The sequence below is a fragment of the Telmatherina bonti genome (assembly GCF_933228915.1).
Source record: "Telmatherina bonti genome assembly, chromosome: 10".
NCBI classification, from domain to species: domain Eukaryota; kingdom Metazoa; phylum Chordata; class Actinopteri; order Atheriniformes; family Telmatherinidae; genus Telmatherina; species Telmatherina bonti.
In genome coordinates, this window is record NC_136628.1 from 1,023,514 (window position 1) to 1,038,336 (window position 14,823).

Below are 14,823 nucleotides of genomic sequence, written 5' to 3' on the forward strand. Positions count from 1 at the left end.
GTCCAGGTAAACATCAGTCCAGATAAACATCAGTTCAGGTAAACAACAGTCTAGGTGGACATCAGTCCAGGTAAACATCAGTCCAGATGGACATCAGTCCAGGTGGACATCAGTCCAGGTGGACATCAGTCCAGGTAAACATCAGTCCAGGTAAACATCAGTCCAGATAAACAACAGTCCAGGTGGACATCAGTCCAGGTAAACATCAGTCCAGGTAAACATCAGTCCAGGTGGACATCAGTCCAGATAAACATCAGTCCAGGTGGACATCAGTCCAGGTGGACATCAGTCCAGGTAAACAACAGTCCAGGTGGACATCAGTCCAGATAAACATCAGTTCAGGTAAACAACAGTCCAGGTGGACATCAGTCCAGATAAACATCAGTCCAGGTGGACATCAGTCCAGGTAAACAACAGTCCAGGTGGACATCAGTCCAGGTAAACATCAGTCCAGGTGGACATCAGTCCAGATAAACAACAGTCCAGATAAACATCAGTTCAGGTAAACATCAGTCCAGGTGGACATCAGTCCAGATAAACAACAGTCCAGGTGGACATCAGTCCAGGTAAACATCAGTCCAGGTGGACATCAGTCCAGGTGGACGTCAGTCCAGGTAAACATCAGTCCAGGTGGACATCAGTCCAGGTAAACAACAGTCCAGGTGGACATCAGTCCAGATAAACAACAGTCCAGATAAACATCAGTTCAGGTAAACATCAGTCCAGGTGGACATCAGTCCAGATAAACAACAGTCCAGGTGGACATCAGTCCAGGTAAACATCAGTCCAGGTGGACATCAGTCCAGGTGGACGTCAGTCCAGGTAAACATCAGTCCAGGTGGACATCAGTCCAGGTAAACAACAGTCCAGGTGGACATCAGTCCAGATAAACAACAGTCCAGATAAACATCAGTTCAGGTAAACATCAGTCCAGGTGGACATCAGTCCAGATAAACAACAGTCCAGATAAACATCAGTTCAGGTAAACATCAGTCCAGATAAACATCAGTCCAGGTGGACATCAGTCCAGGTGGACGTCAGTCCAGGTAAACATCAGTCCAGGTGGACATCAGTCCAGGTAAACAACAGTCCAGGTGGACATCAGTCCAGATAAACAACAGTCCAGATAAACATCAGTTCAGGTAAACATCAGTCCAGGTGGACATCAGTCCAGATAAACAACAGTCCAGGTGGACATCAGTCCAGGTAAACATCAGTCCAGGTGGACATCAGTCCAGGTGGACGTCAGTCCAGGTAAACATCAGTCCAGGTGGACATCAGTCCAGGTAAACAACAGTCCAGGTGGACATCAGTCCAGATAAACAACAGTCCAGATAAACATCAGTCCAGGTGGACATCAGTCCAGATAAACAACAGTCCAGGTGGACATCAGTCCAGGTAAACATCAGTCCAGGTAAACATCAGTCCAGGTGGACATCAGTCCAGATAAACAACAGTCCAGGTGGACATCAGTCCAGGTAAACATCAGTCCAGGTGGACATCAGTCCAGGTAAACAACAGTCCAGGTGGACATCAGTCCAGATAATCATCAGTTCAGGTGGACGTCAGTCCAGGTAAACATCAGTCCAGGTGGACGTCAGTCCAGGTAAACATCAGTCCAGGTGGACATCAGTCCAGGTAAACATCAGTCCAGGTGGACGTCAGTCCAGGTAAACATCAGTCCAGGTGGACATCAGTCCAGGTAAACAACAGTCCAGGTGGACATCAGTCCAGGTAAACATCAGTCCAGGTGGACATCAGTCCAGATAAACATCAGTCCAGGTGGACATCAGTCCAGGTAAACAACAGTCCAGATAAACATCAGTTCAGGTAAACATCAGTCCAGGTGGACATCAGTCCAGGTAAACATCAGTCCAGGTGGACATCAGTCCAGATAAACATCAGTTCAGGTAAACATCAGTCCAGGTGGACATCAGTCCAGATAAACAACAGTCCAGGTGGACATCAGTCCAGGTAAACATCAGTCCAGGTGGACATCAGTCCAGGTGGACGTCAGTCCAGGTAAACATCAGTCCAGGTGGACATCAGTCCAGGTAAACAACAGTCCAGGTGGACATCAGTCCAGATAAACAACAGTCCAGATAAACATCAGTCCAGGTGGACATCAGTCCAGATAAACAACAGTCCAGGTGGACATCAGTCCAGGTAAACATCAGTCCAGGTGGACATCAGTCCAGATAAACAACAGTCCAGGTGGACATCAGTCCAGGTAAACATCAGTCCAGGTGGACATCAGTCCAGGTAAACAACAGTCCAGGTGGACATCAGTCCAGATAATCATCAGTTCAGGTGGACGTCAGTCCAGGTAAACATCAGTCCAGGTGGACATCAGTCCAGGTAAACAACAGTCCAGGTGGACATCAGTCCAGGTAAACATCAGTCCAGGTGGACGTCAGTCCAGGTAAACATCAGTCCAGGTGGACATCAGTCCAGGTAAACAACAGTCCAGGTGGACATCAGTCCAGGTAAACATCAGTCCAGGTGGACATCAGTCCAGATAAACATCAGTCCAGGTGGACATCAGTCCAGGTAAACAACAGTCCAGATAAACATCAGTTCAGGTAAACATCAGTCCAGGTGGACATCAGTCCAGGTAAACATCAGTCCAGGTGGACATCAGTCCAGATAAACATCAGTTCAGGTAAACAACAGTCCAGGTGGACATCAGTCCAGGTGGACATCAGTCCAGGTAAACATCAGTCCAGGTAAACATCAGTCCAGATAAACATCAGTTCAGGTAAACAACAGTCTAGGTGGACATCAGTCCAGGTAAACAACAGTCCAGGTGGACATCAGTCCAGGTAAACATCAGTCCAGGTGGACATCAGTCCAGATAAACATCAGTCCAGGTGGACATCAGTCCAGGTGGACATCAGTCCAGGTAAACAACAGTCCAGGTGGACATCAGTCCAGATAAACATCAGTTCAGGTAAACATCAGTCCAGGTGGACATCAGTCCAGGTAAACATCAGTCCAGGTGGACATCAGTCCAGATAAACATCAGTCCAGGTGGACATCAGTCCAGGTAAACAACAGTCCAGGTGGACATCAGTCCAGGTAAACATCAGTCCAGGTGGACATCAGTCCAGGTGGACATCAGTCCAGATAAACATCAGTCCAGATGGACATCAGTCCAGATAAACATCAGTCCAGGTGGACATCAGTCCAGATAAACATCAGTCCAGATAAACATCAGTCCAGATGGACATCAGTCCAGATGGACATCAGTCCAGATAAAAACCAGTCCAGGTGGACATCAGTCCAGGTGGACATCCATCCAGCTGCTCGGTGTTTATGTTTACCTGGAGAATCTAAAACACCCGATAGGTTTACATACCACAAAAAAAAACAAACTCGGAACCAGGATTTGTTGGGATTAAAGACAAGAATCCGGATTATGTGGAAGTATTTATTGCTTTATCCTCGAGTGCTCCAGTCCAGCCACCGTGGCGACTGGAACAATGAAATCAGCAGAACAGTTGTGGGACAGTAGCTTGACCAGGAACAAATCAGATCTCAGACATGTGACCCATGTCCCCCCGTCAGTCTCCAGGACGCCGCCGTGGACTCCCCCTGATGTTCCTCGTTCTAAATTTGATCTTAACGCTGCTTGATGACCACCAGGTTCTTTAGCATATCAAATGAGTTTCCATCTGGCTCCACCGAGACCAGGCCTTGCTCTTTGCTTTGCACTTGTAGGAAGCCGTTGTCATCTAGACCCACCACCTGAGCCTCCGGTCCCTCCTCGCTCCAGAGTCGCACCTGAGTCCCACTGAGAAGAGAGAAGATCAGCATGAGAAACTGCTCGCCTTTCGCATCCTTTACAAGACTGTCCAGCACTGAAGGGTCCTGATCCTCATAATGGACTCTGACACGGCAGGTTGTTCCCGCTCTCCACCTCCGTCCTGCAACGTGCAGTTTCCTCCCGACAGATCCGACGTTCCACAGCAAGGTGAGCAGGATCAGCACCGGAAGAGGAGGGTGGATGTGAGCGGTTGGCTTTTAGGCTACATGCTTAACAAATTCTTCTGTTTGTATCGAAAAGGACTGGAAGTTTCAAAGCCGCAGACAGACCCTGCCAGCACCATCTAGTGGTCATCAGCATCCACAGCAGCCACAAACTACCCAATGAGTCAGAATTTCATGGATTCCAGGTCCATAACAAACACAATCAGTTTCAGTAGTTGGCAGGGTATTTGTCCTACCTCACGTCTGGAAAACAAACCCAGAAAAATTAAGTTCATCTTCACAGCAGCACGGTTTGTGTACATGATTGCTTTCTCTCGAGGAAGCTGTGACAATTCAAGATTACTACAGAAGTATCAGGGTCCAGAGTAAATCCTAGAACACAGTAGAAAATCTACAAAAAGAAAACACATTACCTTCAGCGTACAACAAGTTATAGGAGCCCAACACATCTAGGACATGGTAAAGTACTTTCGCATACTTTAGGAACAAACAAAGAACTACTACAGTAGTCCTTGGAAGAAGCCTGCTAGTTAGCATTGTAAATGGTAAACAGACTTGTACTTACACATGGCTCTTTTATGTCATGTCAACTACAAAAAGAGCTTGACACTAGGTGACACATTCACTTATTCATACACACACACACACACACACACACACACACACACAAACCTGGACAGGCACATCAGGAAGCAACTCAGGGTTCAGACGCGAGAGAGAATGCGGTCACGCGAGACTCGGCGAGATTTGGCAGGATCAACATGGCGCACTACTGAAGTAAACAAAACCTTTATTACCAGGCTAACGGTAAGAAATTAAACGAATAATTTAAAACAGTTAAAAACTCCAATCACACCAACCCGGTCACTCTGGATAACAACGAAGAAGATCTCATCAGCCCGATAGAGGTAATCAAAGAAAGCTTCCAGCGGATCGTAACGGGGAAAACCAGCAACACCGCGGCGACGGCGTCCAAAACCGGTTCCACTTCCAAAAGAGTTCGCCCAGCGAATTCCCCCGAAGTAACCTTGCCAGGTTCTCCAACAGGTAGTGTTACGACGGATATCCTAATCTCCATCGACGGGAAGTTATCCAGCCTAGACGCCAGGCTTTCCCTGCTGGAAGTTCTACACCGGGAGTTCCAGTCGTTAAAGCACAGTCTAGAATACAGCCAGCAGCAGGTAGAAGCTTCAGCTACGGAGAACAACGCGCTTAGAGACTCTGTTAAGACTCTCATGGATGGAGTATGCCGACTAACGGAGGAAAATAAAAAAATGAAAGAATTAGTCTTAGATATCCAGGCCGTAGCATGAGAGATAACTTAGTTATTTCAGGGCTCCCTGAGCAGCCAGAGGAAGACGCAGAGGTAACCGTGAAAGAATTCATCCGATCCCACCTGAAGCTTCCAGAGGAAAAGGTAAAAGCCATCTCCTTTCACCGTGTTCATCGCATGGGAAGGAAAACATCGGAGGGCAGACCAAGACCAATAGTTGCTAAATTCGTGCTACACAAAGAAAAAGAAGAGGTGAAGCGCTGTGGGAGACAGCTCCGTGGGACTAATATCAGCATCAGTTCCCCAGAGAGATCCTGGAGCGTCGTAAGATCTTGTTCCCCATCAGGAGGAAATTCCTGGACGGAGGAGCCCGCGCGGTCATCTCGGTGGACAAGCTCTATGTCAGTGGCCAGCTACATCGTGACCATAACACCACTCCCTGGCTCTACTAACCTCAGATATGTATCCACACTCTACACGCTTTGCACTGGTGATATTAGGGCTAATAAGTCTCACTGGGATTTAATCAGAGTTTAATGTTTGCTCACAATAGTTAACAACACTGCCAGTCTCTTTCACAAAACAGATCTCCTTATGGGTTTGTTTTTCCTTTTCACCCACTTTCCTCTTTTGGTCAACTTCTGGCTCATCTTTTTCTCTCTCCTTCCATACTCTTTTCTTTCTTTCTTTTCTAGCTGCCACCTCACAGAACTAAATAACACAGATGCAAAACTACACAGTTCATTAGATAACACTTACATACATAACCCAACACTCTCACTGTTATTATTTCAAACATATTTAGTAACATTCAATACAGTCACACAACACAAGGCATACATACTTACACCTGCGCACACACTTATTCACATCAAGTGGAAGCATCTAACACCTACCCTGTCACCACAAGCATGACAGTACTTAGGTTTATCACACGGAGCTGGGACCAGAGAGAAGAGACTAACAATCTTTAACAGGCTAAATGATCTACAGGCAGACATTGTGTTCTTACAGGAGATTCATATGACAAATACTTCAGTGGACGCTCTCTCTACATCACAATTCCTCATGTTTACTCCGCCTGCTATAACTCCAGACAGAGAGGAGTTGCCATTTTGATAAATAGAAAAGTGACATTCACAGAAATCAACAGAACCACAGATCCAGAGGGAAGATATATTATAGGGACATTAACTATCCAAAATATGAAGTTATGTTTAGCTAACATATATGGGCCAAATGTGGATGATTCCTCCTTCTTTCATTCCTTTTTTAAAACTGTCTCAGAACACTCAGACAACACACTTATATCATAGGAGGAGATTTTAATGTGGTAATGGGTCCCGTAGACAGGATGAATAATTCAGAAAACAATAGAACCTGGCAGTCTACAGACACTGTTAAACAATATATGGAGGAACTTGGTCTTTGCGATATATGGCGGTCTTTTCATCCTAATATCAAGGAATACACTTGTTTTTCCTCAGTTCACCACTCATATTCTAGGCTAGATTATTTCCTGGTTAGCAGCTTGTTGGTGTGTATGATTTCAGAAACCCAGATCCACCCCGTTACAGTCAGCGATCATGCACCAGTTTCCTTCACTGTAAGAAATACGAGAATCACACCACCTGCTAAAAGCTGGAGATTCAATACAGCACTGCTTAAAGACCCCGACTTTATCAGCTATTTCACAAAAGAATGGGCTGTTTACCTAGAAAATAATGATAAACCAGGAGTTTCAGCATGTGTTCTGTGGGAAGCAGGTAAGGCGGTAATGAGAGGAAAAATGATCTCTTTTGCATCATATAAAAAAAAGAAGGATAACTCAAAAATATCAGAACTAGAATTAAGAATTAAATCATTAGAGGATGCCTACAGTGCTTTACCAAATGAACAAACGTTGTATCAAATAAGGGAGGCGAAACTTGAATTAAACAAAATAATCAATGAAAGAACGGAGTTTCTGGTGCAAAGGTTACGCTTGGAGAGGTTTGAACACAGCAACAAATCTGGAAAATCTTTAGCCAGTCAACTAAAAACAAACAAAGAAAGAGCAACTATTTCATCTGTTAAAGATCCAGCAGGTAATATCTTACATGACCCTGACACAATAAATAACATTTTTAGAGACTTCCATAAAAATCTGTATACATCCCGATTAGATCCATCAGATAATGACATAAATCAGTTTCTTAATAATATAGACCTCCCAGGACTACAGCAGGAAGACGTTACAGCCTTAGATTCCCCCCTTACAGCAGAGAAGCTACATGAAGCCCTCAAACATATGCCATGTAAAAAAGCCCCAGGACCGGATGGCTTCCCAGCAGAGTTCTATCAAGTATTCTGGACAACACTGGCCCCTACGTTTTTCTAAATGGTGACACAAATAAAGGAAAATGGCTACTTACCCCAAAACATGAGTTCTGCCAGCATAATTGTACTGTTAAAACCAGGCAAAGACTCCACACTTCCATCTAGCTACAGACCCATATCACTGATAAATGCAGACCTTAAAATAATCTGCAAAGCTTTAGCTGCAAGGTTAGAGAAAGTAACTCCACTCATTATACACCCTGATCAGACAGGCTTTATAAAAGGCAGATATTCCTCTGTTAACATGCGCAGGCTAATCAATATAATAGATTACTCTACCATCAATAACCTGGAAACAACTATAGTTTCTCTGGATGCAGAGAAGGCTTTTGATAGAGTGAATTGGAAATTCTTACTAGCTACTTTAAATAGATTTGGCTTTGGACCTTCCTTTCTTGACTGGATCAAAATCTTCTACAGCTCCCCTAATGCGAGAGTCAGGACGAACGATCAAACCTCTCCAAGTTTTAATCTTCAAAGGTTGTCCACTCTCTCCCTCACTTTTTGCTGTATTTATTGAACCACTAGCTGCTGCAATTCGACAGAATCAAATTATAAAAGGCATCCAGTCCAAAAATATAATTCATAAAATAAGCCTTTATGCCGATGATACTTTACTATTCCTCCAAAACTCGCAAACATCATTATCTGAAACAATCTCACTAATTAATAAATTCTCATGCACTTACCTGTGCAGCCATCTCTTATAGTACGTGGGCAGGATGGCGGGCGGGCCTCCATGCTGGAAGCTGCTGATGAGGCCATCCAGGCAGGTGACGGTCCGAGCGATGAGCTGGGAGCAGCTGAGCTCCTCCAGGCTGCAGCTGTTGTGTCTGTTGTACTGCTGGATCAAGTCGTTGATGCACACCGTAGGGTTGCTGTTTGTCACGTTGAAGCCACAACCTGAAGCCAGTCACACAGAGATACAGCTTACAGGTGTGTGTGAAAAGTTCTTGGTGTGTGACGCACACCACTAAGCTAACTCCCACACACAGAGAGCCATGGTGTCACCAGAAAGAAGCTGCAACCACCTCGTCAACAGACCAGCTGTTGACGACAACTCATGTCCCATGCAGTGGTACAACATGGTCCTGCAGGACAGTCAGGCTATCTCAGTGGTATCTTCCAGCTGCAGTAGATAGCAGTCAAACGTGCTGACGTTGCGGTAACATATTGTGTCATTTCCTGTTTGCCAAGCGTGTGTCACTGCGGATTGCTACGAGCCGTTGGCTCCTTTAACTTCTTTCTAACTTCTATCTATTGTTAACCAACCACTCACTTTAGCGCACAATATCTTCCCAAACCACTGTTCTATACATTGCATTTATTTTCGGGATCTTAGGCTTTCTGTTTACTGACTTAAACAGCTCAAGCACTCGGTTTTAGCATGGCTGCTAGCTCTCTTCCCACACCCCGGTCCCCTGCCTTTTCTTGCTCGGTGTGTCTGATGTTTAGCTACTCCTCCGCCTCCTTTAGTGATAACGGTAGGTGTATTAAGTGTAGCAGCTTGGCAGCCTTGGAGGCGAGGCTCTGTGAGTTAGAAGCCCAGCTCCGCACTCAGTTAGGGAAGCAGTTAGTCAGCAAGCCCCCATTAGCCAGTGCGGAGCTACCAGCCAGGGCAGCTAGCCCACCTAGCGGTCCCTCAGCAGTTCCCGCGCAGCCGGGAGCCGAGGCGGGCTGGACGACGGTCAGGCGGAAGCGTAGCCCCAAACCAAAACCCACTGGCCACCACCGACCTGTTCACGTTTCTAACAGATTTTCCCCGCTCGGCGACACACCCGCTGAGGCAGAAACCCTGATTATAGGTAGTTCCATAGTCAGAAACGTGGCTCTAGAGACACCGGGGACCATAGTCAAATGCATTCCTGGGGCCAGAGCGGGCCACGTCGAATCGTATCTGAAACTGCTGGCTAAGGCTAAACGTAAATACCGTAAGATTGTAATTCACGTCGGCGGTAACGACACCCGGTTACGCCAATCGGAGGTCACTAAAATGAATGTTGCTTCGGTGTGTAACTTTGCCAAGAGCATGTCGGACTCCGTAGTTTTCTCTGGTCCCTTGCCAAATTTAATCAGCGATGACATGTTTAGCCGCATGTCATCCTTCAACCGCTGGTTGTCTAGGTGGTGTCCCGATAACAACGTGGGTTTTATAGATAATTGGAGCGCTTTTTGGGGAAAGCCTGGTCTTATTAGGAGAGATGGCATCCATCCCACGTTGGATGGAGCCGCTCTCTTATCCAGCAATATGGACTCTTTTATTAGTCAGCTAAATTGACAACTCAGGGTTGGGACCAGGAGGCAGAATTGTAGTCCTACACACTTTTCTGTAGCTTCCCACCTGCCGCCGCCCACCCAAAACCCCATTCTGACCTTATACAACTTCCCAGCAGTAAGAATTAAACAACACAAAAACACTTCTAGGGTTAATCGTGAAAACCTCATAAAAATAAAAACAATGGATCTAATAAAATCTGAAAATAAGACAATAAAGTGTGGCCTACTGAATATTAGATCCCTCCCAAATAAGTCTTTATTAGTCAATGACTTGATAGGTGATCACCACATTGATTTATTCTGTCTTACGGAAACCTGGTTACAGCAAGAGGATTATGTTAGTATTAATCAATTGAATCAATTTTTTCACCTCTACCATGTGTTAGCATGACTGAGAGTCCCCCTTTAAGCCTTACTCCTGCTCAGATTGATCAACATGCTGATACTATAACAGCTTCAATGCGTACAACCTTGGATAATGTTGCTCCCCTAAAGAAGAAGAAATTAGGTAAGATTATGAAGGCTCCCTGGTTTAATTCCCAGCTTCGAGCTCTAAAACAGGCATCAAGGCGTTTGGAAAACAGATGGCGTTCATCAGGACTAGAGGAGTCTCACTTAACCTGGAAAGAAAGTTTAATTGTATACAAAAAAGCCTTACGTACGGCAAGAACAGCTTATTATTCATCATTGATAGAGGAAAACAAAAACAACCCTCGGTTTCTTTTCAGCACTGTAGCCAGGCTTACTAGGAGCCGGAGCGCTGTGGAGCCATGTATTCCTTTCTCACTTAGCTGGGATGATTTCATGTATTTTTTCAGGAATAAAATTGACACTATTAGAGATCAAATTCACAATATTCTTCCTTCTACCTATAATGTTGAGCCTGTTGTGGTCTCCGAAGCATCCTTAGAATCAGGATCTGACTTGTGTCTAAATAGTTTCTGTCCTGTCCAACCCTCTGAATTAACTAAAATAATAGCTTCATCTAAACCATCCACCTGTATCTTAGACCCTCTCCCAACGAGCCTCTTTAAGGACATTTTCCCTTTAATTAATACATCACTACTAAATCTTATCAATATGTCTTTAGTGACAGGATATGTACCACAATCATTTAAAACTGCTGTAATCAAGCCTTTACTTAAAAAGCAATCTCTGGATCCAGAGGTGATAGCAAATTATAGACCTATATCTAACCTCCCGTTTATCTCCCGGATTTTAAAACTGTTTGACACTCATCCCAAAAAAAACTCCCCCCAAACCTCTGAACCAAGCTTTTTAAATGTGAGATCTTTCCAGAATAAGTCTTTTATTGCGAATGACTTGATTTTAGCCCATAAACCTGAAACCTGGCTAGGTGCAGACGCGACTAGTGTCCTGACTGAGGCCTCGCCGTCTGATTTTAATGTGCTTTTTCCACAAGAAATGGGAAAAGGGGACGTCGCACTGCTTCAGTAACATCTAAAACTCTTGCCACCAAACCCTGCAGACCCTGTCACTAGTGAGTTTTTAAATGTTCGAATTTTAGTTAACACATCAGGCCGCCGAGTCATAACAGGGAACACACTCCGGATCTGGTCATCATGCATGGCCTGCCTGCCGCTGTGTCCTCGACTTGGCTGTCTCTGACCACTACTGTGTGTTTTTTACCATCACTGGTGTAATGCAGCAGGAGACCTCAGTGAGAACGATGTGGAAGCGTCATGTAACCCCTGAAGTGGCTGCAAACGTTCTCGATGATGGAGAGAAATGTCCTCCTGTTGTTATAACTGCCTCCTGTGTCTCTACTATCATTCTTTTACCAGTAGACTTCAGTCAGCCCAAATGAAAAGCATCCATGCTGAACTCACTGCCCCTTGGAGAAATGATGAGCTGAAGCAAATCAAAGGGAAATGTGGGATGGCAGAAAGGAAATGATCATAAATTATATAATTTTTTAAGTATAATTATATCATTTTAATATCCAGATAGACCAGGTCCTGCAGCAGTTTGATTTGGAGGGATGTAGTATGAAATTTCCCCTCCTTCCAGCTGGTCCAGGTCAGATTGTTCCTGAGTCTGACGGTGGTTGGGTTCCCTCTCCGTCTGCAGCGTTTTCTGCTTTTACTCAGTTAAAATAAAGTCAACTTCTGGGTCTCTCGTTCTGATTCTGACCAACAGAATTCAGCACCACAGTGATCCTGAATGAGTGTGTTCATGCAGCTGTGGAAGGTGTGGGATCGGATGTGGTTCTGTTACCTATGAGCAGATGAAAAGTTGATCCTGTAAAGGTGGAGGTCACCAGCACTCCACCGAGCTTCATCAGGTTGCTGTAGTAGATGTCATTGGGCCACTTCACCCTCAGGTTGATGTCCTGGGAAATAAAACATGTTGAAACTTCATCACGGAACGAACTCTCATCTGAAGACACGAAACCAGAACGAGCGGACTGACACGCAGGTAGTCCGGAGAGAGGAGGACTAGGTCAGGGCGACCCTGACTCAACGCGGCGACCCCGACTCAACGCAGCGACCTCAGAGGTCAGTCAGAGGGGCGACCCCGACTCAACGCGGCGACCCCGACTCAACGCAGCGACCTCAGAGGTCAGTCAGAGGGGCGACCCCGACTCAACGCGGCGACCCTGACTCAACACGGCGACCCCAACTCAATGCGGCGACCTCAGAGGTCAGTCAGAGGGGCGACCCCGACTCAACGCGGCGACCCTGACTCAACGCGGCGACCTCGACTCAATGCGGCGACCCTGACTCAATGCGGCGACCCCGACTCAACGCGGCGACCTCGACTCAACGCGGCGACCCTGACTCAACGCGGCGACCTCAGAGGTCAGTCAGAGGGGCGACCCCGACTCAACGCGGCGACCCCGACTCAACGCGGCGACCTCGACTCAATGCGGCGACCCTGACTCAACGCGGCGACCTCGACTCAACGCGGCGACCTCGACTCAATGCGGCGACCCTGACTCAATGCGGCGACCTCGACTCAATGCGGCGACCTCGACTCAATGCGGCGACCCCGACTCAACGTGGCGACCCTGACTCAACGCGGTGACCCTGACTCAATGCGGCGACATCGACTTAATGCGGCGATCTCGACTTAATGCGGCGACCTCGACTCAATGCGGCGACCTCGACTCAATGCGGCGACCTCGACTCAATGCGGCGACCCCGACTCAACGTGGCGACCCTGACTCAACATGGTGACCCTGACTCAACGTGGTGACCCTGACTCAACACAGCGACTTCAGAGGTCAGTCAGAGGGGCGACCCTGACTCAACGTGGCGACCTCGACTCAACGTGGTGACCCTGACTCAACGTGGTGACCCTGACTCAACACAGTGACTTCAGAGGTCAGTCAGAGGGGCGACCCTGACTCAACGTGGTGACCCTGACTCAACACAGTGACTTCAGAGGTCAGTCAGAGGGGCGACCCTGACTCAACGCGGCGACCCTGACTCAACGTGGCGACCCTGACTCAACGTGGCGACCCTGACTCAACGTGGTGACCCTGACTCAACGTGGTGACCCTGACTCAACGTGGTGACCCTGACTCAACGTGGCGACCCTGACTCAACGCGGTGACCCTGACTCAACGCGGCGACCCTGACTCAACGCGGTGACCCTGACTCAACGTGGCGACCCTGACTCAACGTGGCGACCCTGACTCAACGCGGCGACCCTGACTCAACGCGGTGACCCTGACTCAACGCGGTGACCCTGACTCAACGTGGCGACCTCGACTCAACGTGGCGACCCTGACTCAACGTGGCGACCCTGACTCAATGTGGCGACCCTGACTCAACGTGGTGACCCTGACTCAACACAGCGACTTCAGAGGTCAGTCAGAGGGGCGACCCTGACTCAACGTGGCGACCTCGACTCAACGCGGTGACCCTGACTCAACACAGCGACTTCAGAGGTCAGTCAGAGGGGCGACCCTGACTCAACGTGGCGACCTCGACTCAACGTGGCGACCTCGACTCAACGCGGCGACCTTGACTCAACGCGGCGACCTCAACTCAACGCGGCGACCTCGACTCAATGCGGCGACCCCGACTCAATGCGGCGACCCCGACTCAAATGTCCACAGACACACTCCCGGTGTCCACAGAGACGTTCCCGATATCCACAGAGATACTCCCGGTGTCCACAGAGACACTCCCGTAGTCCACACTCCCGGTGTCCACAGAGACACTCCCGTAGTCCACACTCCCGGTGTCCACAGAGACACTCCCGGTGTCCACAGACACTCCCGATGTCCACAGAGACACTCTTGGTGACCCCAGAGATACTCCTGATATCCACAGAGATACTCCCGACGTCCACAGAGATACTCTCGGTGTCCACAGAGACACTCCCGATGTCCACACTCCCGGTGTCCACAGAGACACTCCAAATGTCCACAGAGACACTCGCGGTGTCCACAAAGACACTCCCGTGGTCCAAAGAGACAATCCCGATGTCCACACTCCCGGTGTCCACAGAGACACTCCAAATGTCCACAGAGACACTCGCGGTGTCCACAGAGACACTCCCGTGGTCCACAGAGACAATCCCGATGTCCACAGAGACAGTCCCAATGTCCACAGAGACAGTCCCAATGTCCACAGAGACAGTCCCAATGTCCACACTCCCGGTGTCAACAGAGACACTCCAAATGTCCACAGAGACACTCGCGGTGTCCACAGAGACACTCCCGTGGTCCACAGAGACAATCCCGGTGTCCACAGAGACACTCCCGGAGTCCACAGAGACACTCCCGGAGTCCACACTCTCGGTGTCCACAGAGACACTCCCGGTGCCCACAGAGACACTCCCGTAGTCCACACTCCTGGTGTCCACAGAGACACTCCCGATGTCCACAGAGACACTCTTGGTGTCCCCAGAGATACTCCTGATATCCACAG

General features: G+C 47.8%; 1 protein-coding gene across 4 annotated transcripts in view; it reads right to left on the bottom strand.

Annotated features, from left to right (window-relative positions):
• Positions 1 to 3,426: 3,426 nt before the first annotated feature.
• The window catches only part of hlcs (holocarboxylase synthetase (biotin-(proprionyl-CoA-carboxylase (ATP-hydrolysing)) ligase)), a 62,300-nt gene continuing 50,903 nt past the window's right edge, over positions 3,427 to 14,823 (bottom strand). For all 4 annotated transcript variants that reach the window (XM_079247526.1, XM_079247525.1, XM_079247524.1 and 1 more), the window contains 3 exons: positions 12,158 to 12,272; positions 8,332 to 8,545; positions 3,427 to 3,793 (listed from right to left, as the gene is read on the bottom strand). In XM_079247526.1, the coding sequence (XP_079103652.1) occupies positions 3,622 to 3,793; positions 8,332 to 8,545; positions 12,158 to 12,272 (501 nt within the window). In that variant the 3' untranslated portion in view covers positions 3,427 to 3,621. The remainder of the gene's footprint in view (positions 3,794 to 8,331; positions 8,546 to 12,157; positions 12,273 to 14,823) is intronic.